The 20,780-nt window shown below is 63.6% G+C and overlaps 5 protein-coding genes across 9 annotated transcripts in view; 3 read left to right on the top strand and 2 right to left on the bottom strand.

The window, feature by feature from the left end:
- Nucleotides 1-200: 200 nt before the first annotated feature.
- FKBP8 (FKBP prolyl isomerase 8) lies at nt 201-5,824 on the bottom strand. Of its 3 annotated transcripts, none has more exons than XM_015651673.3 (9): nt 5,752-5,824; nt 4,988-5,260; nt 4,688-4,857; nt 4,344-4,432; nt 3,899-4,116; nt 3,653-3,825; nt 3,502-3,579; nt 1,438-1,575; nt 201-1,002 (listed from the first exon to the last, which is right to left on the bottom strand). In XM_015651673.3, exons 2-9 carry the CDS (start codon nt 5,244-5,246, stop codon nt 916-918), a joined length of 1,212 nt encoding a protein of 403 aa, XP_015507159.1. In that variant the 5' UTR covers nt 5,247-5,260; nt 5,752-5,824; the 3' UTR covers nt 201-915. The 3 variants fall into 3 exon arrangements, with proteins under 3 accessions (XP_015507159.1, XP_015507157.1, XP_015507158.1); XM_015651671.2 differs by lacking the exon at nt 5,752-5,824 and adding an exon at nt 5,562-5,607; XM_015651672.2 differs by lacking the exons at nt 201-1,002; nt 5,752-5,824 and having other exon boundaries at nt 1,510-1,619.
- Nucleotides 5,825-5,832: 8 nt separating this feature from the next.
- KXD1 (KxDL motif containing 1) lies at nt 5,833-8,011 on the top strand. Its single transcript, XM_015651713.3, has 5 exons — nt 5,833-5,945; nt 6,238-6,338; nt 6,434-6,586; nt 6,943-6,989; nt 7,553-8,011. Exons 2-5 carry the CDS (start codon nt 6,244-6,246, stop codon nt 7,786-7,788), a joined length of 531 nt encoding a protein of 176 aa, XP_015507199.1. The 5' UTR covers nt 5,833-5,945; nt 6,238-6,243; the 3' UTR covers nt 7,789-8,011.
- An 824-nt stretch (nt 8,012-8,835) lies between these two features.
- Nucleotides 8,836-10,110, top strand: UBA52 (ubiquitin A-52 residue ribosomal protein fusion product 1). 2 transcript variants are annotated; one of them, XM_015651722.3, is made up of 5 exons: nt 8,836-8,958; nt 9,344-9,461; nt 9,582-9,668; nt 9,761-9,863; nt 9,970-10,110. In XM_015651722.3, the coding sequence occupies exons 2-5, from the start codon at nt 9,359-9,361 to the stop codon at nt 10,061-10,063; spliced, it is 387 nt and encodes a 128-aa protein (XP_015507208.1). In that variant the 5' UTR covers nt 8,836-8,958; nt 9,344-9,358; the 3' UTR covers nt 10,064-10,110. The 2 variants fall into 2 exon arrangements, with proteins under 2 accessions (XP_015507208.1, XP_015507209.1); XM_015651723.3 differs by having other exon boundaries at nt 8,855-8,967.
- Nucleotides 10,111-10,793: 683 nt separating this feature from the next.
- Nucleotides 10,794-13,139, top strand: REX1BD (required for excision 1-B domain containing). Its single transcript, XM_015651718.2, has 5 exons — nt 10,794-10,822; nt 11,360-11,442; nt 11,854-12,058; nt 12,143-12,231; nt 12,603-13,139. The coding sequence occupies exons 1-5, from the start codon at nt 10,820-10,822 to the stop codon at nt 12,673-12,675; spliced, it is 453 nt and encodes a 150-aa protein (XP_015507204.1). The 5' UTR covers nt 10,794-10,819; the 3' UTR covers nt 12,676-13,139.
- Nucleotides 13,140-13,778: 639 nt separating this feature from the next.
- CRLF1 (cytokine receptor like factor 1) overlaps nt 13,779-20,780 on the bottom strand; it is an 8,056-nt gene continuing 1,054 nt past the window's right edge. Inside the window, exons 2-8 of one of the 2 annotated variants that reach the window (XM_015651676.3) lie at nt 16,851-17,129; nt 15,523-15,652; nt 15,035-15,204; nt 14,700-14,857; nt 14,453-14,621; nt 14,028-14,210; nt 13,779-13,892 (exon numbers count right to left, since the gene is read on the bottom strand). In XM_015651676.3, the coding sequence (XP_015507162.1) occupies nt 13,876-13,892; nt 14,028-14,210; nt 14,453-14,621; nt 14,700-14,857; nt 15,035-15,204; nt 15,523-15,652; nt 16,851-17,129 (1,106 nt within the window). In that variant the 3' untranslated portion in view covers nt 13,779-13,875. The remainder of the gene's footprint in view (nt 13,893-14,027; nt 14,211-14,452; nt 14,622-14,699; nt 14,858-15,034; nt 15,205-15,522; nt 15,653-16,850; nt 17,130-20,780) is intronic. The other variant, XM_015651675.3, reaches the window with a different exon arrangement.

The raw sequence follows: 20,780 nt of genomic DNA, 5'->3' as shown, positions 1-20,780 counted from the left end.
CGTGGTGAGCACCCCCTGTACCCCCCCAGGTGTCAATCCCCCAGGCATGAACCCCCGACCCCGCAGACCTCCCCAGTTATGGCACCCCAGCATGGACCCCCTGATGCCCAGGTAGAGCCTGAAGGTCCCAGGCTGCCCCCTGAACATTCCCTCCCCCTGTAAACCCTGTGTCCCCACCTGCGACAATAAAGAGACCTGAACGCGAAGGAATTGTCCTTTATTTGGGAAGTTCACAGTCAGTTTGGGGTGCAAGGACAGTGCTACAACCCCCCCACGAGCAGAGCTGAGGCTGGGCAGGTGCTGGGGGGGCTGGAGGGCAGGGAAGGACCCCCGACAGGTTTGGACCCACAGGAAGACAGCCTGGACAGGGGATGTCCAGCGCTCCCCTCCTCCATCCCTCCCACCGCGGGTTTCTTTGGCTTCCTTTGGACATTGCACGCTCCAAGGATGTGCAGAGCAGGGCAGCAGGTGCCTCCAGAAGGGCTGAGTCCCTGGCAGCCCCCAGGAATCAGGGAATGTCGCTGCATCCGCCCCTGGGCACATCCACATTCCCACTGCTTCCTTCTCCGTGCCTTCCCCTGCCCATCCCCATCACAACAGCCGGGATGGGCACGGCCAGGGCGGACCGGTGTGAGGCACCTCCCGCTGTCCCTGACACACCTGGGGCTGGGGGCTGAGCCCCTGATTGCCGGGGGTCCCTGCTCTGCCTGCTCCCCCTCCCCACAGCTGCACCCACCCGTGCCAGGAGGGATGCAGGGAACGTCGGGACAGAGATCCGGCACCTCCGGCAGAGAAAGCATCCGCGCTCCCGGAGCTGCGAGTCCGCGGGAAGGGGTGGCAGAGCCTCGGGGGAGCCCCTGGGCAGACAGAGGCAGGACACAGCTCCTGTGCCAAGGGGCCACCCCGCTGCCACCCTCAGTTCCTGGCCGCGATGACCACGGACAAGGCCACGCCGCCGAGCGCGATGGCCGTGGCGCCGAAGAGCCACTTCCAGGGGATGGACTGCGGAGCAGAGCACGGGGACGTGAGGAGTTGTGCCCGTGGCAGGGGACACGTGCCACCCTGCCTGCCCTGCCTGCTGGACAGGGCATCCCAAAAAGGCAGCGCTGTGCTGGCTCTGCCCGGCGCTGGGACAGCGTGTGCCGCCGCCTGCCCGGCTGACAGCGCTTCCCAACGGGCAGCTGGGAGCAAAGTCCGGGCGCTGCAGCTGGCACGGCTGGGATCCGGTGGACACAGCCAGGAGCACACGCTGTTATCAGCGTTTTCCGGGCACGGATCCCGGAGCACGGCCCCCTGCTCCCAGCGGGATCGCTGTCCTGACACAGCCCGTCCACATCCTGCTCAGGAGCAGGGCTGTGTCCGTCCTGCGGGACCTGGGGACACTGACACACCTCCTGTGCGTCCCCCACCCACTCTGCCACCCCCCAGAAGCCTTACCCAGGGCAGTTTGTCTTTGCACTTCCTGGGAGTGCTGGAGGTGCTGGGATTCCCGAGCATCTTCCTGTACATCTCCGTCTCCACGTTCCTCTGGTCCGCGTGCTTCTTCACCAGCTTGGAGAGCTCAGCGTGGATGGTCTGGGGAGGACAGCGCGGTGTTACCAGCCCTGCACCGTCCCTGCCTGCCAGGGAGGGGATGTGTCACCCACAGCAGGTTCCACCACCCCTGCGATGTGCAGGAACATCGTGGAAGAGCTTAGGAACAGCTGAGGGGGCGATCAGGCCTCATCCTGCCCCACGTCCCAACACCATGGGGCTGCACCAGGCTGGCATGGGCGCAATGCCCCTCTGTCCTTTCTGGCTGCTCAAGCCACTCCCTGCCTGGCAGCGGGGAGCCGAGCCCAGGGCTGATGCCAGACATCAGGAAAGGGATTTTATCCTTTAATCGAGACAGGAAAGTGTCTGCCTGGAGGAGAGACATGCACCAGCTCTCCCACTTTCTGTCTGGAAGCAGGCTGGGAAAGCGGGCTTCAAACTCAGCCTGGTGTGAAGTGGGATTGCAGCAAGACCCACAGCATGTCCACACCTGCCCTGCTGGGGCAGGAAAAGGCTCTCGAGTCCTGTGTGGGGCCCACAGGCTCCCCAAACGGGAGCTGAGCAGGGCAGGGTGGAGAAGGACGTTGTGGTGGCCCTGGTGGCACGGCCACGCTGTGCCCTCTGCTGGGGGACCCACCCCGAGAACACCGGCTCTGCCCAGCCCGTGCCACGCTGGGAAAAGCTGCCTCCAGCACGAAAATTCGGATTTCTGGAGGACAGAACGCCCCTGCTCGGAGCTCACCGGGGCTGCCACATCAACGTGAGACAACCACCAGCATCCCACACCGCTCCCAGAACACCTCCAAGGGGTCAGGAGGAGCGATGGCTGCGACAGCCTCGCGCGGGGCAGGTGGAGCCCAGCGTTTCTGGAGTGCTTTCAGCACCGGTGGCCCCTGAGTCACCCACGCCGCGACTGGAGCGGCACCGCCGCTTCCCCAGGAGCTCTGGCAGCAGCTGGGGAGGGCAGTAATTTGCTGTACTTGTGGTTTCACTGGACACGTCACTGCCGGGCATTTGGATTTTCCAGCCCTCTCCAATTAAAAGCTCCGTCGGAACTGGGGAGCAGCCGCCCTGCCCAGGGACGTGCCGGGGGAATGGTTCCCAGTTCTGCTCCCTCTCCACCCTGACCCTGCTGGGAAAGGAAGGGTTTGGGGTCCTGCTCACCCCTCCAAGGCTGCTCTGACCAGCCCTGAAGGTGCTGTGGGGTCACCAAGCACCTGCTTGTGCCACATCCCACCCGTGACCTTCAGAGACAGGATCATGACACAAATCCCGATGGCCTGATGAAATCCCCATGAAAGAAATGGATACAAAAGATCCAGAGAAGGATTAAAGCCCATCTGGAGAGCCAAGACCCCCAGGACGACCTTGTGCAGGCAACACCTCAATGTCTCCTCCCAGTCTCGCTCCTGCTGGGGTCATTTCCTGGCACTGGTTTTTGATTTCTCCCGAGGCTCCAGTCCTGCAGCTGATCATTAACTGACAGGAAATTCCTGACCCAGAGCTCGCCCTGCCCGGGCACTGGACCGAGGTCTGGCTGCTCCCACCACCCAGTGATTCACTCTTGGGGCTGCTCAGCGAGTTTGTGGGGACTCAGCTCTGCCCCACTTCCCTCAACCGCAGCACGAACTGCCCGAGCCACCTGGGGAGCCTGGAGCAGCCTGGACCATCCCCAGGGGATGGCTGGAGCACAGATGGGCTGGCAGGGATTCCTGTCACTGTCAGGACCAAAGGTCAACGAGGGAACCTCGCAATGTGGAGATAAGAGACCCACCAGCTCCACGTGGTGCATCGTTCCCCAGGCTCCGGGGGCTATTCCCAGCCTCCCCTCACAGAGCTGGGGACAGCTCCAGGGGGTCTCAGCCCTCCAGGGGGAACGCTGAGGTTTGCAGGGACACAGACAAGAAAGGAGCATCCAGGAGACCCCCAGCTCAGGGGGATCACAGGCAGCACACACCTCCAGCCTACCTTGTTTGAAGGCTCCAGCTTCAACGCTGCCTTCAGGATGGGAATGGCCTCTCTGTACTCTCCCTGCTGAGCCAGCACCTGGAGGGTGACACGTGGATGAGCCCTGTCCCTCAGTCCCCTGCCACTCCACAGAGAGGGGACCCCTCCTCACCTTTCCCTTTCGGAACAGAGCCTTGATGTTCCCCGGCTGGTGCTCCAGCACGAGGTTACAGGACTTGAGAGCTGCCTTGAAATGGTCCAACTTCAGCTGCGAGGCCGCCAGGTTGTTGAGACACTTCACCTTCACATCCAGCAGCTCAGCCTCCTCGTCTGGGCTGAAATCCACTGCACAGAGCCCGGAGCCAGGTTACAGCAGGGCCAGGAGCCCAGGAGACCCTCTCCTGGGGGGGACAGGTACCTTTGGAGCTGGAGCCCACGATCCTGAGGGCAATGTCGTACGAGTTGATGGCCAGCACGTAATCTGCCTGCTGGTAGAAGAAGTTGCCGCGCTCCCGCTTGCGGTTGGCCAGCTGGATCTTCTCCTTCCCGCTGAGCAGCTCCAGGTCCGGCGCGTCCCGAGCCGCCAGCAGCTCCACCTCCAGCGTGAGGGACGCGTTGGGGGGGATGTCAGGGCTCCTGCACAAAGCCAGGGGACCATGGTCACCTCTCAGGTGCTGGGCTGAATGGATTTAGCAGCGTGGCTCAGAAATCCGAGCCAGGGAAGCCTCCCGGGGCAGGGAATGGTGTGGATCTGTGCATGGCAAGCGAGGAGGCAGAGGCTGGAGAGCTGGGCTGTCAGCAGGTGAGAGCTTCCCCAGCCTGTTTGGGATCACCCTGCTGCACTTGCCGTGCTGCCAGCTCACCTGCCCTGAGCTCCGTAGCAGTACTTGGCTTCTGACACGATCAAAGCCGTCTCCCCCATCTCCAGGAGCTGCACACACAGGTCCAGAGCCTGCAGGGAACAACACGGGATCATGAAGGGACTCTAAAGATTATCCAGTTCCAACCTCCTGCCATGAGCAGGAGCATCTTCCACGAGACCAGATTGCTCCAAGCCCCCTCTAACTTGGCCAACATCATGGGGAGGGAGCCCAAGCAAGGACGAGGGGTCATTCTGGTCCACAAACGGGATGTCACCGACCCCAACCCCGCCTGTGGCCCCTGAGGTGAGGTCCTGAAGCCAGGTGAGCTCCCACCCGGTGTTCACCTGCAGGACATCGCAGTCCCCCAGCGTGAAGGTGAGGGCAGGGTTCTCTTCCACCACGGTGCCATCCTCCAGCGTGGCTTTCAGGCGGATTGTCACGTCCTGGCCCTTTTGTGGCCGGCTGTCCACACCCTGGCCCGCCACCAGCGTCTTCTTCTTGAGCAAACCATTCCCTGGGCACAGAAAAACCGGAGCCACATGGGGACACGGTGAGGAGGGAAAACCCCGATTTCCCCCACCCTTCTGTAGCTCCTGCCCGGCCTTGGTGGCAGAACCGAGCCCGCTCCTGCCCGGGGCTCTCACCCAGAACATCGAGCCACTCCTGGGGGTCCCCGGCCGCGTCCCCCGCGCCCCGCTCCGGGGGCTGCGCGTCCTCCCGAGCCGGCCGGCCCACGTCCTCCAGCGGGGGCAGCTCGCTCAGGTCATCCTCATCCTCCTCCTCCTCTTCCAGGACCTCGAAATCCTCCGCCGTGTCCAGCTGAGCCGCGTCCGCCGCCAGCTCGGTGCCGGTGCCCGCCCGGCCCGGGGAGCCGCTGCTCGCTTCCTCCCCGCTGGACGCCATCGCGGCGGAGCAACCTGGAGCGGGGAGAGAGCACAGGGATCGGGCCTGCTCTTACCGGCAGAGACGCTCCGCCGGCCCGGGGACCTCCGGGAGCCGCCGGGGGCGGGGGATGCGCAACGGGACAGCGGAGACTCCGGAGGGCCCGGGAAGGATGGGGCCTGGCGGGGGCTCGGTCTGGGTGGGATGGGGGGGGTCTGTCCCGGTGGGATCGGGGGGGAGGGGGGGGTCACGGCCCCGGTCCGGTACCGAGGGGGGGGCGGCCCCGCGCCCCCCGCCCGCCCCACGTGACCGCCGCGCGCCCCCCGCCGCTCCCACCTGGCCCGCGAACGCGCGGGCTCAGGCCCCGCCCCCCGGCTCCTATTGGCCCGGCCCCACCCACCGCGCGACGCCATTGGGCGGGCAGCACGCTCGTCAGCCACGCGCCCCCCGACGCCTTAAAGGGGCCGCTACCAGCGCGGCCGCCCTGGCGCGGGGGGCAGCGGAGCTGGGGGCTCGGCACCGGTACCGGAGAGGCTCCGTGATGCCCGCAGAGGTCGCGACCCTCTCGCCCTGCCGGGCTCCGGCACTTCCGGCTCGGCGCGGTGACGCCGCGGGGTCGCGCCCCACGTGACTCCGCACCCGGAAGCGGCGCGGAGCGGCCGCCGGTGCCGCCCCCGGTACCGCTCCCGTCATGTGAAGCGGCGGGACGGGCTCCCGCAGGTGCGCGGGCATTGCTGGGGGGAGGCCCCGGGGATACCGGTGGGAGGCCAGACCCGAGTGTCCCCGAGGGAATCCGGGGCAGGCGGCGCTACCGGGGGCGGCGGGCGGGCAGGAGACCCCCGTTACCGGCGTGTGGGGCCGCCCCGGGAGGGGGCACGGCGGCGGGGTACCCGGTACTGGGTGCACGGCAGGGCGGAGGGGGATCCGCTGTCGCGGAGGGGAACGGAGGCTCTCCGTTACCGGCGGCGGGGGGCTCCGGTGCCACCGGCTGAGCCGCCCCGCGGTCCCGCAGGCCACGATGGAGCCCACGGCCTCGCAGGTGTTCTGCGGGAGGGTGCTGGGCATGGTCAACGCCGAGGACGTCAACGCCATCATCCTGGCCCAGAAAAACATGTGAGTCCCGGGGAAAGCGGGCGGTGGGAAACCCGGTACCGGCACCGGGAGCCTGCCGGGATCTTTGCCGAGCTCCCTCTGCCTCCCCCGCGCAGGTTGGATCGGTTTGAGAAGACCAACGAGATGCTGCTCAACTTCAACAACCTGTCCAGCGTCCGCATGCAGCAGATGAACGAGCGCTTCCTGCACCACACCAGGACCCTGGTGGAGATGAAGAAGGACCTGGACAGCATCTTCAGGAGGATCCGGTGGGAAACGGGCAGGGAACAGGCACGGGGGAGCTGGCTGGGGTGTGGGGGCATTAAAACAGGGCACAATGTGGAGTTTGGGGGGGCTGTGAGAAGGAAAAGCTGTGATTAGTGCAGGGAGTGGAGGCTGGAGCTTTGGGCTCCCGTGATCGTGCTCTGGATGGGCTGCGCTGCCTCGGGAGTGCGTGGTCACGCAATGTGGGATTGAGGAACACCCCGTGGGCTGGGAAGGGTGGGATGGGCTGTTCCAGGGGCCTGGGGAGGGAATCCCTCAGGATTTCTTTGTGTTGTCTGCTGGAGGCTCAGCTCCAGATCCCTCGGCTCCCCACGGACTCAGATTGTTCTCTCCTCCCCAGGACGCTCAAAGGGAAGTTGGCAAAGCAGTACCCGGAGGCTTTCAGCAGTGAGTGATTCCTGATGCGCAGATTCCCCGACTCGTGCAATGCTTTGCGTTGGAAGGACCTTAAATCCCACCCAGTGCCACCCCTGCCATGGCAGGGACACTGCCACTGTCCCAGGAGCTCCCAGCCCTGGCCAGCCTGGCCTTGGGCACTGCCAGGGGTCCAGTGACAGCCACAGCTGCTCTGGGCACCCTATGCCAGGGTCTCACCCTTTCCCAGGGATCAATTCCTTCCCCAAATCCCATCTATCCCTGCCCTTTGGCAGTGGGAACCATTCCCAGCAGTGTCCTGGCACTCCACGCTCAGTTTTCCTCCTGTGGGAAGAGAGAACACGTGAGGCATCTCTCAGGAATCAGGAGAAGTCCATGTGCTGGCCCACGGCTGCTTCCCTAAAAGTCCACAAAACTCCTTAATTCCGTTAAATCCAAGAAATTGCAAACAACCACTCCTTTACACGCTGGTGATTTAGGGAAGATATATTTTTTAATCCCTGCTACAAGCAGAATCAGGGAATTTCTCTCCCGTTATCCCACCACAAACCTAACGCCTCCCTCTCCCCTCCCAGACATCCACGAATCCCCCATCCTGGAGGACGACGACGACTTCGACCCCGTCCCCAAGAGCACCACAACCACCATCGCTACCTCTGAGCAGAGCACCGAGTCCTGCGACACCAGCCCCGACATCATCTCCCCCACCACCAGCCAGGATTTCGAGGATTTATCCCAAGGCCAGTACGACGGCCCGGCCGTCAATGGACAGAGTCTGACAGATGAGGACACGGCCAACGGCCTGGACTAGGAGCCACGTCCTGGAGGACTTTCTATCCTGTATTTATATTTGTGTGTCGCTCTTAATTTTTTTTTTTCTCTTTTTTTTTTTTATTTTTCTCGGGAAGAGGGAAGCGAAGGCTGGGAGAAGCTGAGGGAGGAAGGTGCTGTCCTTCTGCCTCCAAACTGCCAGCGAGGTGTAAAACCTGCCTCTTGCTTCAGGGGGAATCAGTAAATCCTGGCTTGGAAACGCCTCTTGTCCTCCCTTGTTCCTGCGCTCAGGAGAGCGGCTAAACTTCACCGTCTGTGTAGACTTTTTGGTGCAGAAAAGCCATTTTTGGGGCACAGGTGTTTCTGTTTCATAAGGAATGTTGTCTCTGAGGGTCTGTGTGCCCACCAGCTCTGTCCCTGCTGCTGATGGACTCTTGCTGGCTGAGTTTTCCATCGCTGGGATGAGGCAGAGCCGTGTTTCCCTTTGGTTCTCACACCCAGCCCCTCCCGTGGTGCTGCTGGTTGTTCCACAGGCAGGAACAGGAGCTCTCCAGATCTTGTTTTTCCACCAGCATTGTGCAGGAACTGCTTGGCTTTGGGGTCCTGCTGGCCTGGGAGGGGATGGGAGCGGGGGGCTGGGGTTTGGGGCTGATCCTGGAGCTGTGGGGTCTGTCATGGGATTGTGGAGTCAGCATATGGGGATGGTTCTGGGGCTGTGGGGCCGGCCTGGGGTCCATGGGGTCGGTGTGGGCCTGGTCCTGGCACTGTGGGGCCGGTCCTGTGGCCGTGGGGCCGGTCCCGTGGCTCTGGGGTCGGTGTGGGGCCGGTCCTGTGGCCGTGGGGCTGGTCCCGTGGCTCTGGGGTCGGTGTGGGGCCGGTCCTGTGGCCGTGGGGCTGATCCCGTGGCTCTGGGGTCGGTGTGGGTCGGTCCCTGTGGGCAGTGTCGGGTTTGGGGGTCGGTCCCGGGGCCGTGCAGACCCTCCCGTGCCCTGTCCCGCGGTGCCGGTGTCACCCCGGCCGTGACGGGACGGTACCGGGCCCATCCCGGGGCGGTGCCGGTGTCACCCCGGCCGTGACGGGGCGGGGCCGGGGCCAGGGGGGCGGGGCCGGGGCCGGAGGGCGGGGCCGGAGGTGGGCCCGGGGTCCCTCCGGCAGTGACGCAGCCGCGGTTCCGGTCCCGCCTCCCTTTCCCTCAGCAGCGAGGCCGCGGGTGCGCGCGGTGCGGGCCCGGGTGGGGGCCCTGGGTCCCGGGAGGGCCCGGTGGATCCCGGGATAGGGCCCGGAATCCGGGAGGGAAGCTTGGGACCCGGGGAGGGGGGGCTGGAACCCCGGGAGGGGCCCTGGGTCCCTGGGGACGGGACTGGATCCCGCGGGAGGGCCCCGAAACGCGGGGTGGGGGCTGGATCCGGGGAGAGCGGGGCTGGATCCCGGGAGAGCGGGGCTGGATCCCGGGAGAGCGGGGCTGGATCCCGGGAGAGCGGGGCTGGATCCCGGGAGAGCGGGGCTGGATCCCGGGAGGGGTGCTCGGGAACGGGGTTTGAGAGGCTTTGAAGGAGCGGGGCCGGCCCGGGGTGACGCGGCCGCCGCTCCCGCAGGTGAGAAGTGCCAAGATGCAGATCTTCGTGAAGACCCTGACCGGCAAAACCATCACCCTCGAGGTGGAGCCCAATGACACCATCGAGAACGTGAAAGCCAAGATCCAGGACAAGGAAGGTACTGGCGGGGCCGGGAGGGGCGGGGGGGGGCCGCGGGGGTCCCCCGGTGTCCCCAGCACGGTGATTCTGTCCCCCGGGGGTCCCCCGGTGTCCCCAGCACGGTGATTCTGTCCCGCAGGGATCCCCCCCGACCAGCAGCGCCTGATCTTCGCGGGGAAGCAGCTGGAGGATGGCCGCACCCTCGCAGACTACAACATCCAGAAAGGTGCTCCCCGGACCCCGGCGGTTTTTGGGGGGGAGTTTTTGGGGTTCCAGCAGCCCCTTTGCCCCCAGTGTGACACCCATCTCTCCTTGCAGAGTCCACCCTGCACCTGGTGCTGCGCCTGCGAGGGGGGATCATCGAACCCTCCCTGCGCCAGCTGGCCCAGAAGTACAACTGCGACAAGATGATCTGCCGCAAGTACGTCCCTTTGTCCCCTCCCCGTGTCCCCTCACCCCCTCCCTGCAGCCCCCCGCTCCCAGATCCCCTCCCCAGCGTGGGGGCTCTGCTGACCTGTCCCCCCCAGGTGCTACGCCCGCCTGCACCCCCGCGCTGTCAACTGCCGCAAGAAGAAGTGTGGGCACACCAACAACCTGCGCCCCAAGAAGAAGGTCAAGTAGAGCCTGCAGCCCTGCCTGAACTGGCCAATAAAGTGTTGCAACTCTCAGCCGTGTTTTGTGGTGGTTTTTCAATAAATGGGGGCTGTGCTGGAGCAGCACAGGAGGGTGGGGGGAATGGGGTGGGGTGGTGCTGGTGGTCAGTGCCTGCAGCAATGTGTGCACGGAATGGGACCCCCCCTGCCCACCCAGCATGGGCACTGGGACCTGGCCAGGGGCTGGACCGGCACCAGGACCACACAGAAACCCCCCTGCTCATGCACTGGGACCCCCCAGCTGTGGGGTGACTGTCACCAGGACCCCCTACACCCCCCAGCTGTGGGATGACTGTCACCAGGACCCCCTACACCCCCCAGCTGTGGGGTGACTGTCACCAGGACCCCCTACACCCCCCTGCTTGAGCACTGGGAGCCCTCTGGTCACTACTGCAGGGTCTGGACAGACTCCGGGACCCCCGGCCATGTGCACACACCCCAGACGGGCACCGGGACCCCTCCGGTCACCGGTCCCGGGATGTCCCTGTCACCCTGCAAACACACCGGGAGCCCCCGGCCGCGTGTCCAGGGACCGGCACCGGGACCCCACTGCATCCCCCCCATCCACCGTGCCCCCGGCCGTGCTCTCACAGCACGGACGGTACCGGGGGCCCGGGACACGGCCCCGGGGCTGGCGGCGCTGCCGATCGGTGCCTGCAGGTGGCGGCGGAACCGCGCTCCGCCCCGCGGGCCCCGGGCCTGCGCCGTGCGGCCGGGCCGGGCCATGGTGAGCGGCACCGGGAGCGGGACGGGAACGGGAACGGCCCCCGGGGGACGGGAGGGGCGTCCCGGGACCGAGCGGGTCCGTGCGCGCGTGGTCGCGGGGGGGTCCCGGTGCTCGTGTGTGTTGTGAACCGGGGGATCCCGGTGCCGGTCCGTGGACACGTGGCCGGGGAGGTCCCGGTGCCCGTCGGGGGTGTGAGAGCACGGCCGGGGGTCCCGGTGCCGCTCCGGGCATACGTAGAGAGGGGTCCCGGTGCCCATCGGTATCGCGGGCACGTGTTCGGGGATCCCGGTGTCAGTCCGGTTCGTCCCCCGTGGCCTGGGGGCCCGGTGGGTGGGCAGGGGGATACGAGGGGTCCCGGTGCCGGTGCTGGGCTCAGCTCAAGCACCGCGGCCGGAATCCACCCCCAGAACCGGTGCTGGGCGAGGACGCGCTGCCCCAGCACTGGGCTGATCCCCCTGGGCGGTACCGGCTCTGCCCGGTTACCGGGTCACCGGTGCCACCGGGTCACCGGTGCCACCGTCCCCCTGTGTCCCGCAGACGGGCGAGGCCGTGCGGGAGCTGCTGCGGCGGCTGCGGGCGCTGCAGAGCGAGCGGGTCCAGACGTACCGGCTCTTCGAGGAGTGAGTACCGGCACCGGGCCCCCGGGGGACGGCACCCACCGGGGCGGGGCACCCCGAGCAAGGAAGCGGATCCCTCATCCCGGTTATTATGTGCATCCTGTTGGGACGGGGCCGTGGGGGTGGCTGATGAGCTCCAGCTGGCAGCGGGGCTCTGCGCTGGACACCTGAATCCTGTTAGAGCATCCAGCAGACGATGCAGGGTTGAGAGTGGAAAAAACCCAAACCCCCAACTTTCCCCCCCCCCAAAAAAATCAGTTTCCAACCCTGTCCCGTGTGAGAGGTGAGGCTGCCTGGTCTTGCCGCCAAATCCAGGCAGGAAAACCCTCCTGGTGGCGTCTATGGCGGGTGGCAAAGGGATCTCAGCTCCCCGGGTGTGGTGACAGTGGCTTCTCCTCCCTGACCTGTCCGTAGGGGCCACCGGGCGTACCTGAGCAGTGCCCCCCACTATGACTTCCCACGGTACCGGCAGCTGGTGCACGAGGTCACCGTGGCCTTCAGTGGCATCTCCCGGGAGGTGCTGGACATCGCCGGGCGCCTGCGGGACGAGCTCGGCCGCCCCGACCTGGCCCAGCACCTGGCCCGGCTCCAGGAGCGGGAGCAGGAGAAGCTGCAGCTGGTGGGTTCTGGCTTGGGGAGCGGTTCCTGGGGCACTGCTGGGGCTGGTTTGGGGGGTCTCAGCTCCCACGGTGTCCCCCTGCAGACGGCGCAGCTGCAGCTGGCCCGGCAGCAGGCACAGGACCAGCCCGAGGTGGACGCCCATCAGCAGGAGGTTCAGGAACTCAAGCAGAAGTAGGTGATGGCCCTGCTGCTGTCCCCCCTCATTTTGGGAAGGCAGCATCCCCCTAGCCCAGGACCCCCTTTCTCCCCCCATTTTGGGATGGCACCCCCTCCCCAGCCCGCAGAATCCTGGAGTGTCCCGAGTTGGAAGGGACGCACACGGATCATGGAGTCCGGGCTTGGAGCCCCTTCCCTGTGTTCCCCCGCCCTCCCTTCGGCCCAGGGGGGCCCAGATGGTGCCTTCGGGGTCTGGCGGCGCTGCGTGGCCGCGTCCCCTCGGCCTCCCCGGGCTGAGTGTTTCATAAACAGCGCGGGGAAGGCGAGGCGGCCCACATAATACGCTCCATATGGGCTTTATTTATAGTTTCCATCCGCTCTCGTAGGCTAATTAAAACCATTGAGGCAATCAGCGAAATTCTCCAGGACCTTAAGTACGATTCGGAAGAAGTTGAGTGATGGGTGTCCCCGTGGGAACGGCTGGAGGGGCCGGGCTGGTGGAACGGGGGCCCCTCTCATCCCCCACCCGCTCCCGGTGCACCTTGGCAAGGTGGGCATTGTCCTCTGAGCCCCTTTTGTGCAGCACAGGCTGGAAGGTGTGGGGAAACCCCCTCTGGGAGAAGGTGGGGGTCCCCCTAAATCCTGAGTATCCCTCAGCAGAGGGGTCTGGCGTGGGGCTGGTTCCCCTCCCTGTTGTGCCGGGGCTGTGTCGAAGGGAAACCACACCCTGCAGTGCCAAGGGGCTGCCAAACTTCGGCCCCCATCGTGGTGGGCTCTGTCCCTGCTGCCAGCTGGGGTCCCGTGGGCAACAGCCACCCCAAAAACACATCTTGGAGCCTGGCTGTGGCCCCAGCCCCACTGCAGCTCCGGTGCTCCACAACTGCTTTTTCTATGGTCACCCCAAATAAACCTGTCCCCATGGAGCTGGCCTGAGTGGTGTGATCTCAAGGGTTCGTGTGGCCCCCAGTGCCGCCCCTTCCAGCTCGTCTCGGTCCCCTGGGAGCCCCGGGATGGGGTGACAAGGGCCACGGGCCCCATTTGGCTGCCCGCTGCATCCCCGTCCCCGCGCAGCGCTGCCGCTCCGCTGACGCAGACCCCGGTGGGGTTTCAGAGGTTTATTGGCATTAAGCTTAAATCTGTTCCTAATTGACTGAAATGGAACCAAAATAAGGCTGGTTTGAATCAAAACTGGAGCAGGCACTGGGCAAACCCCAGCAGCCTCCAATCAGCCCGCGTGGCTCCCCGGGGACGGACCCCCCCCGTGCACTCGCACGTGGGACCCCGGTGAGAAAACGGCCAAAATCGCTTCCCGGGGGGAGCTGCGGCGAGGGTGGGGTCACCCGGGAAGCCCCCGCCGCCCCTTTCATCCCAGAGGCTGCCGCGGCTGGCGGAGCGAAGCCCCCGTGCCTCCCCCGGCCGGGCAAGGCTGGGGGGTCCCCTCGCTGCCGCGGGGCCGCGGTCCCGCAGAGCCCCCGGGGCTGGCCCAGCCCGGCCCCCCGAGCTCACCCCACCCCATCCCCCAGGGCTGCGGGGCCGCGCTGAGCCCCGGCCGCCTCCCGGCTCCCCCGCGGCGGGGCCGGGGCGGGCGCGGGCGGTCCCGGGTGGGCGCCGGGCGCCCCGTCCCATCCTGCCGGCGCTCGCTCCCCCGCGGGCTACAGCTTATCGCCGGGAAGAACCTGCGGAAAGGAGCAGAGCCCCGCGTCGCCCCGGGGTCGGCGTCACCCCCCAGCATCCCTGGGGTGGGGGGTCACCCCGCGTCCCCCCCCCCGTCCCCACCCAGCCGGGGAGAAGAAGTGCGAAAGGCTCCTTACCTACCTGGTTGCGTGTTTTGTGCGATTTCTGCAGCCACACGCGCCACTGGTCGTAGAGTTTGATGCCGAGGTTGGAGCAGCCGTAGGCGTGTTTCTTCACCCACCCGAAAAACTGCTTCAGCTCCCGCCGCAGCGTCGTGTTCTGCTCGCCCCCTTTGGGGTCGCAGCCCCCCGCCACTCGCTCTGCGGGGACAAGGGGGGTCAGTGGCACACGGGGGGGACGCGCCCGAACCCCTCCCTCCCACCGCCGCCGTGCCTTGGGGAACACCAGCAGGTTTTGGGAAAGCCGAGCTCCAAATTGGCTCCTTTGCAAGAAATCCAGGGGCCGGGCACGGAGCGGGGAAGGGTCCCCCGAGCATCCCCCGGTGCGCGGGGAGCGGAGCGCGGCACCGGCGGCACCGGCGGGCGCTGCTGCCGGCACTCACCGCTGCGTGGGGTGGAGGCGGCCGTGGGGTTGCTCCAGTCGCTCCAGATGCCGGCTTTCTTGGAGCCGTAGATGCTGAAGGGATTGCAGCGCACCTGGACGAAGTAGACGGTGCCGGGGCGCAGGCCGGCCAAGCGACACGAGGTTTGGTTGCCCACGTCATCCACCACCTGCAGAGGGAGGAGATGGGAGCGCCCGCACCCCCGGCCACCCCGCGCCGCCCCCCGGCACCGGTGGCGCCCACCCACCTTCCACTCGGAGCTGTCCTCCACCCGGTATTGGATCTGGTACTTGGCTTGGAAGAGGAAATCCTTGAGGGCCGGCGGGGAGCTCCAGCGCACGCTCAGCTGGTCCTCCAGGTCGCCCACCCTGCTGACGTGCACGTCGGACGGGGGGTCCGTGGTCACTGCGGGGACAGCGCCGCGGGGCCGCGAGGGTTAAGGAGCCGCGGATGTAAAAGGCGCTCGGAGCAAAGAGCCTAATTCGATTAGGAGCAATTGTGCTCCCGTATCGCCCATTTCCTGCTGCCCCCAGCCCAGCGCGGCCCCTCCCCGCGAGGTCACCGCCACGGCGCGGGGCTCACCCACGTCCAGGATGTCCAGCATGACCACATCGGACACGGCCACCCCCAGGCGGTTGGACGCCTCCACCCAGATCTCGTAGGGCGTGAAGAGGGCCAGGTCCTTGGGGATGTGGCAGGAGTAGGTCCCGGCAGTGTGGTATTCCTGGCAGGTGTTGTCCTGGCCGTACCACCTGCGGGCAGGTGATGGATGAGCTACCGGCACCGCTCCCCCGGCCCCGGGATGCTCCCCTGGGTCGCTTTTTGGCCGTTCCACACCTCCAGAAGTGCGGGATCGGCCCCGTGGCTCACCCAGCTCAACCAGGCCCGCAGCAGCTTCTCCTCACCCTCCCCAGCTCCGTGAGGAAACTCATGACAGCAGCACCACCCCCAGCAGGGGCCAGCCAGGAGGCATCGAGCTGCCCGTTCCCTGTTCCCCGTTAAATCCCACTCCAGTATTTTGGAACAATAAATTGTTTTTAACCATGACGGGGATGAAGGTGAGCACCCACCTGCGCTTGTACTTGAGGGTGTAGTTGGTGTGCAGGAAAGTCTCCCCTTCTGTCCCCGGCACCCACTTGCAGGTCAGGTCCTTCATGTTTTTGGACCAGCAGGTGATGTTGACTGGTTTTTCTGGGGGTACTGGGAGAGACAAAAACCAAAACACAAGAGGTTCCAGAGCTGGTTTTCTGCAGCCACGGAGACAAACCCCAAATCCAAGCTGGTTTCCCAGCTGAGCCTCTGTGTTCCCGGGAACGCGTAGCGACCCAAAAAACAAACCCAAGCTGCATTCCCCGTTCCGATTCCATGTTCCTGGGACTTAGCATCGTCCTTAAAATAGCCCGAGATAAAATCTTACGATTATTGGTTCGGACAAGTGCGTTTTAACCGAGGCTTTTCCGAAACGGCCTCTCAGCTGTGCCTGGGTCAGGATTCCACCCTGACACCCCGAGCAGCTCCTGGCACACTTTGGTGAGAACCAGGGAGATCCATGGGGATCCCCGGCTTCTCTCCCATGGGGGAGGCTGGAGGCTGGCACAGGGCAGCTGGACACCGGCAGCAGCTGGACCCTGGTACTGAGTGACCAGACCTTGGTACTGAGTGACCTCAACACGGAGTGACCTCAACACGGAGTGAGCAGACCCCAGCACAGAGTGACCCCAGCACAGAGTGACCAGACCACAGTACAGAGTGACCCTGGCATGGAGTGACCCCAGCACACAGTGACCCCAGCACAGAGTGACCAGAGCCCAGCACAGAGTGGAGTGGCATGGAGTGACCCCAGCACACAGTGACCCCAGCACACAGTGACCAGAGCCCAGCACAGAGTGACCAGAGCCCAGCACAGAGTGACCCCGGCACAGAGTGACCCCAGTACAGAGTGACCAGACCCTGGCACAGAGTGACCAGACCCCAGCACAGAGTGACCCCAGCACAGAGTGACCCCGGCATGGAGTGACCAGAGCCCAGCACGGAGTGACCCTGGCACGGAGTGACCCCGGCACACAGTGACCCCAGCACGGAGTGACCCTGGCACGGAGTGACCCCGGCACACAGTGACACGAGCACAGAGTGACCCTGGCACAGTGTGACCCCGGCACACAGTGACCCCAGCACACAGTGACCCCGGCACACAGTGACCCCAGCACGGAGTGACCCTGGCACAGTGTGACCCCGGCACAGAGTGACCCGAGCCCAGCCCAGAGCGGCCGCAGCCCAGCTGGGATCAGCAGCACCAACGTACANGAGTGACCCTGGCACAGTGTGACCCCGGCACAGAGTGACCCGAGCCCAGCCCAGAGCGGCCGCAGCCCAGCTGGGATCAGCAGCACCAACGTACATCCAACATAAAGGCAGGAGCCGGCCAGGATGCCGCCGTCTCTGCTGTGACACACCAGGTTGTCCCCTGACTGCTGCCTGGAGCCGTTGAGGCGAGCGAGGGCCACGCTGAGCGTGGAGGGGCCCAGGGCAGCGTAGGACGCGGCCGGGAGGCGCCGCCCGTTCAGAGTCCAGTACAGATCCTCGGCTTTCAGCGGAAAGTCCGGGCTGACCGTGCATGTGGCCACCAGCGAGGAACCGATCAGCAGCGTGGGGTCTTGGGGGGAAATCACGGCGGGGTCTGCAGCCGGAGAGACAGAGAGCGAGGGGAAAAATCAATTATGGAGGGTTTGGTATTGAGCTGATGAGGTTAGAGCTGCTTGAGTATGTCTTAATGTCTATTTAAATACGTTTTGTATCTGGTTTACATTGGTTTAAACGCCTTTATGTCTCTTCTGTATTCATTTAAATATGTTTTATAGCTGTTTAAATGGATTGTTTTGCTATTTTACATCGATTTGAATCATCACGTCTATAGCAATTTAATTCATCATATATGTTTTATATTAATTTAAATACATTGTTTAGCTATTTTACATCGATTTAAATCATCACAAGCCTATACTGATTAAATCACACATCTATTTTATATTGATTTAAATCATCACACATCTACTTTATATCAATTTAAACACACTGGTTTCCATTTTACATCATTCTAAATACACTGGTTTCTATTTTACATTGGTTTAAATGCGTTTCATATCTATTCTTTACTTCTGCACATTTTACATTCTTTTTATATCTAAAGATATTTTATATCTTTTATATCTATTTAAATAGTTTTTATATCTATTCTGTATCTCAACACACACCTATTCTTTATCTGTTTAAACATGCTTACACCTACTTTTATATCTACATACATTTTATATCTAAACACTTTCAATATCTATTTTTATATCTACATCTATTTTAGAAGATTTTAAGTACTTTTATATCCACTTTTTTTTTTTTTTTTTATTCTATTTTTTTCCCTAGGGCTGGGGCGGGGCTGGGTTGCAGCTTCGGAAGTTTTTTTCCCCTACAAAAAGATTTCAAAAAAGAAAATCCGTGGGGATTTTTTTTTTTTCCCATCCCCCATCATTTTCCAGCACTGCCGAGGTCCGGAATTTCCCCCTGGATTGGGAAGCGCTTCCTCCTCACCCCCACCGTGCGCTCCCAAACTCCGCATCCCCCAAATTCCCAGCCCGCTTTAACCCGAGACCCCTCGGCCACGAGGTTTCCCCTCCCGGCCCCGCTCCGGGGTGTTCCGTGTCCGTCAGTCCTTATCGGCTCCATCCGCACGCGCCGGGCTAATATCCCAAATTACCTCCCGGAAAGTGCCGCGACCTCCCCGCCCCTCCGACCTCCCGGCCCCGATCGGCTTTCAGCGCCCGGCTCCCCCCCGGCCTTCCCCAAATCCCCCGGAGATCCTAAAGAGGGGTCCCCGCTCCGCCTCCCCACCCTCCGCAATTAGCGCTCCCAAATCCTCGTTAGGCAGGGGAGGTTTAATTAGGAATTGCCGCCGTGCCTGGGGGATGCTGGGGAGGGGGGGGAGTGAGAAAATCCAGCGGGGAAACGCAGCCAGGGACCCCCCAAAATATCCCTGGATTGGTGGAGGACACCCCCAGGCACCCCGAGCATCCACGGGTGGGTTCCGGGCAGCCCGGGTCGGTACCGGGTACCCCAAACACCCCCGGGATGGTGCGGGATGCTCCGGGACACCCGCGGGTCGGTACCGGGTACCCCAAACACCCCCGGGATGGTGCGGGATGCTCCGGGACACCCGCGGGTCGGTACCGGGTACCCCAAACATCCCCGGGATGGTGCGGGATGCTCCGGGACACCCGCGGGTCGGTACCGGGTGCCCCAAACATCCCCGGGATGGTGCGGGATGCTCCGGGACACCCGCGGGTCGGTACCGGGTGCCCCAAACATCCCCGGGATGGTGCTGGATGCTCCGGGACACCCCGAGCACCCGCGGATGGTGCTGGATCCATCCCACCCCCAGAACAAACCCTTCCAGCAAGGCCTCCGGAAACCTCATCCCCCTCTCGCCATCGAGCCCGGAGCTGCCGCGGCTCTGCCCACACCGGACCCACAACTCCGAGCCCTGATTCTCCTAAATCTTCACCCAAACAGCCCCAGAAACTCGCACGAGCGCAGTAAAACAGACACATTTCCCATCCTCCGAGCAGGACCCTCTGGAAGGGCCAATTTTCTCTCTCTCTGTATTTTTTTTTTTCCCTGGATTTTGGTTTTTTTTTTTCCCCTCCTCCAAGCAGGACCCTCTGGAGGGGCCAATTATAGACATATATATATTATTTTTTTTTTTCCCCCTGGAATTATTTTCCCCCCCTCAGCGCGGCCACAGGGCAGAACATGTGTTTTAAAAGGGAAAAGTGTGAAGTTTTCCGATCGGAGAGGAAAGGGCCGGAGAGACGCAGGCAGGCTGTGGAATGTGCAAGTTGCAACGAAAATACCTGCTCGGGGGTTTTATGGCTTCTCTATTGCAAAAAAAAAATGCTGATCAGGTGCTAAGTAATGCTATAAAGTAAAACCACATTTCCAAGGTGTCGGGAACGTTTATGCTTTTCTTTCGAAGGGCCGGATTTCATTTTAGTTTTATATCGGAGTTTTAAGGGGTTGGGAAAGAAAAGGGGAGTGGAGGGGAAAAAAAAGGAAAAAAAAAAAGCTCCGATAAGTGTCAGAGATCACACGGTTAAAAAAGATTTATTGAGCTGTGCAGGGGGTTAAAGGAAAATAGAAATAATTGCCCTGAAGAACAAAAGGGAATTTGGGAAGCTCTGAATTCCACAGGAAAAATAAAATTACATATATATGTGTAGTTAGAGCTCTTCTAAAAGTCGAGCAGCGAGGTTTGAGGGCAGACACGGTGCCCAAAAACGCTTTATCCCTCTTTTCTCCGCTGCTCTCCAGTCTTTTTTCCCCGTTTCTCATCCCCGACTGGCATTTCTCGTGCCCATCCCTGGGCTCGAGGAGGGATTTATAAAAAGCCCAGGCATTCCAGCGCGGCCGAGCTGCACCGAGGGGAAACTTTCGCTCTCTAAAAGGAGATTTTGGCTTCGCCTTCGCCAGCTCCGCACGTCGAGGGGCGGCGGGGCCAGCGCTGCCCCGGACCCCCGTGGGGAGGGGGAGATGGGGGTCCCGGGGGGGGGACGCGGCTGATCGGGAGGAGAAAGGAGCGGGCTCAGCCCCAGCGAGGGTCCGGCTGTGGCCTCGTGTTGTTCCCGGTGGGATCGACCCCTCCAGACACCGGGGTGGGCACCGGGGTGGGCACCGGGAGCCGCCGGGACCGGCCGCTCCCGCTAACGGCCCCTGAAGGGATTTTTGGAGCTTTCTCTTCTCCCCACCCTACGGCTCCAGCGATTCCTGCCCCAATTCTCGCCCTCGGGGCTCCCCCGTTCGGGACGGGCTGGGCTCAGGGGTCCGTGGCGGTGCTCGGGGAGGGGGCGCGGGAGGTGCCGGGCGAGCGGTGCCGTTTGTGACGGGTCCCGTTCGCGCGTCGGGAGCGGAGAACATCCATCGCCTTGAGAAATTCCCATCATAGGGAGGAAGCCAAACTTCCTGCTGCGGGGAGCGGGATCTCGCCCTCCCCTGGGCGCAGGGGGGGCAGCGGGGCGGCGGCCGGGACCGGGGGTTCCGTCGGGTTTTGGGCGCTGTGGGGAAGCGGGGACCCCTCCCCGGTGTGTGTCCCCCCCTCCGGTGCCCGCGGGGCTGAGGCCGCTCCAAGGCTCAGCCCACAGGTGGCACCTCCCAGACCTGCCGCCCCCCAAACCGGGCATCGCTGCGGAGCCCCCCAGGGGGATTGGGGTTTTTTTGGGGGGGTCGTTGTCCTCCGTGGGGCGGGGAGGGAGATCCCCATTGTTCTGGGTGGGAAAAGGGGATT

The sequence above is a fragment of the Parus major genome, chromosome 28, assembly GCF_001522545.3.
Source record: "Parus major isolate Abel chromosome 28, Parus_major1.1, whole genome shotgun sequence".
Classification (NCBI taxonomy): domain Eukaryota; kingdom Metazoa; phylum Chordata; class Aves; order Passeriformes; family Paridae; genus Parus; species Parus major.
Note: the sequence above shows the minus strand (reverse complement) of the source record. Positions and strands in the feature narration are given on the sequence as shown.

Excerpts from the sequence above, each read along its gene's own strand:
- KXD1 (XM_015651713.3), top strand. The coding sequence starts at position 6,244 with ATGGAGCCCACGGCCTCGCAGGTGTTCTGCGGGAGGGTGCTGGGCATG. Across the intron at positions 6,339-6,433 it reads ATCCTGGCCCAGAAAAACAT|GTTGGATCGGTTTGAGAAGA; the intron begins GTGAGTCCCGGG and ends TCCCCCGCGCAG. Across the intron at positions 6,587-6,942 it reads AGCATCTTCAGGAGGATCCG|GACGCTCAAAGGGAAGTTGG; the intron begins GTGGGAAACGGG and ends TCTCCTCCCCAG.
- UBA52 (XM_015651722.3), top strand. The coding sequence starts at position 9,359 with ATGCAGATCTTCGTGAAGACCCTGACCGGCAAAACCATCACCCTCGAG. Across the intron at positions 9,462-9,581 it reads CAAGATCCAGGACAAGGAAG|GGATCCCCCCCGACCAGCAG; the intron begins GTACTGGCGGGG and ends TCTGTCCCGCAG. Across the intron at positions 9,864-9,969 it reads GACAAGATGATCTGCCGCAA|GTGCTACGCCCGCCTGCACC; the intron begins GTACGTCCCTTT and ends TGTCCCCCCCAG.
- FKBP8 (XM_015651673.3), bottom strand. The coding sequence starts at position 5,246 with ATGGCGTCCAGCGGGGAGGAAGCGAGCAGCGGCTCCCCGGGCCGGGCG. Across the intron at positions 4,858-4,987 it reads GGAGTGGCTCGATGTTCTGG|GGAATGGTTTGCTCAAGAAG; the intron begins GTGAGAGCCCCG and ends TTCTGTGCCCAG. Across the intron at positions 4,117-4,343 it reads TGCTACGGAGCTCAGGGCAG|GAGCCCTGACATCCCCCCCA; the intron begins GTGAGCTGGCAG and ends GGCTTTGTGCAG.
- REX1BD (XM_015651718.2), top strand. Across the intron at positions 11,443-11,853 it reads ACGTACCGGCTCTTCGAGGA|GGGCCACCGGGCGTACCTGA; the intron begins GTGAGTACCGGC and ends ACCTGTCCGTAG. Across the intron at positions 12,232-12,602 it reads GTTCAGGAACTCAAGCAGAA|GCTAATTAAAACCATTGAGG; the intron begins GTAGGTGATGGC and ends CCGCTCTCGTAG.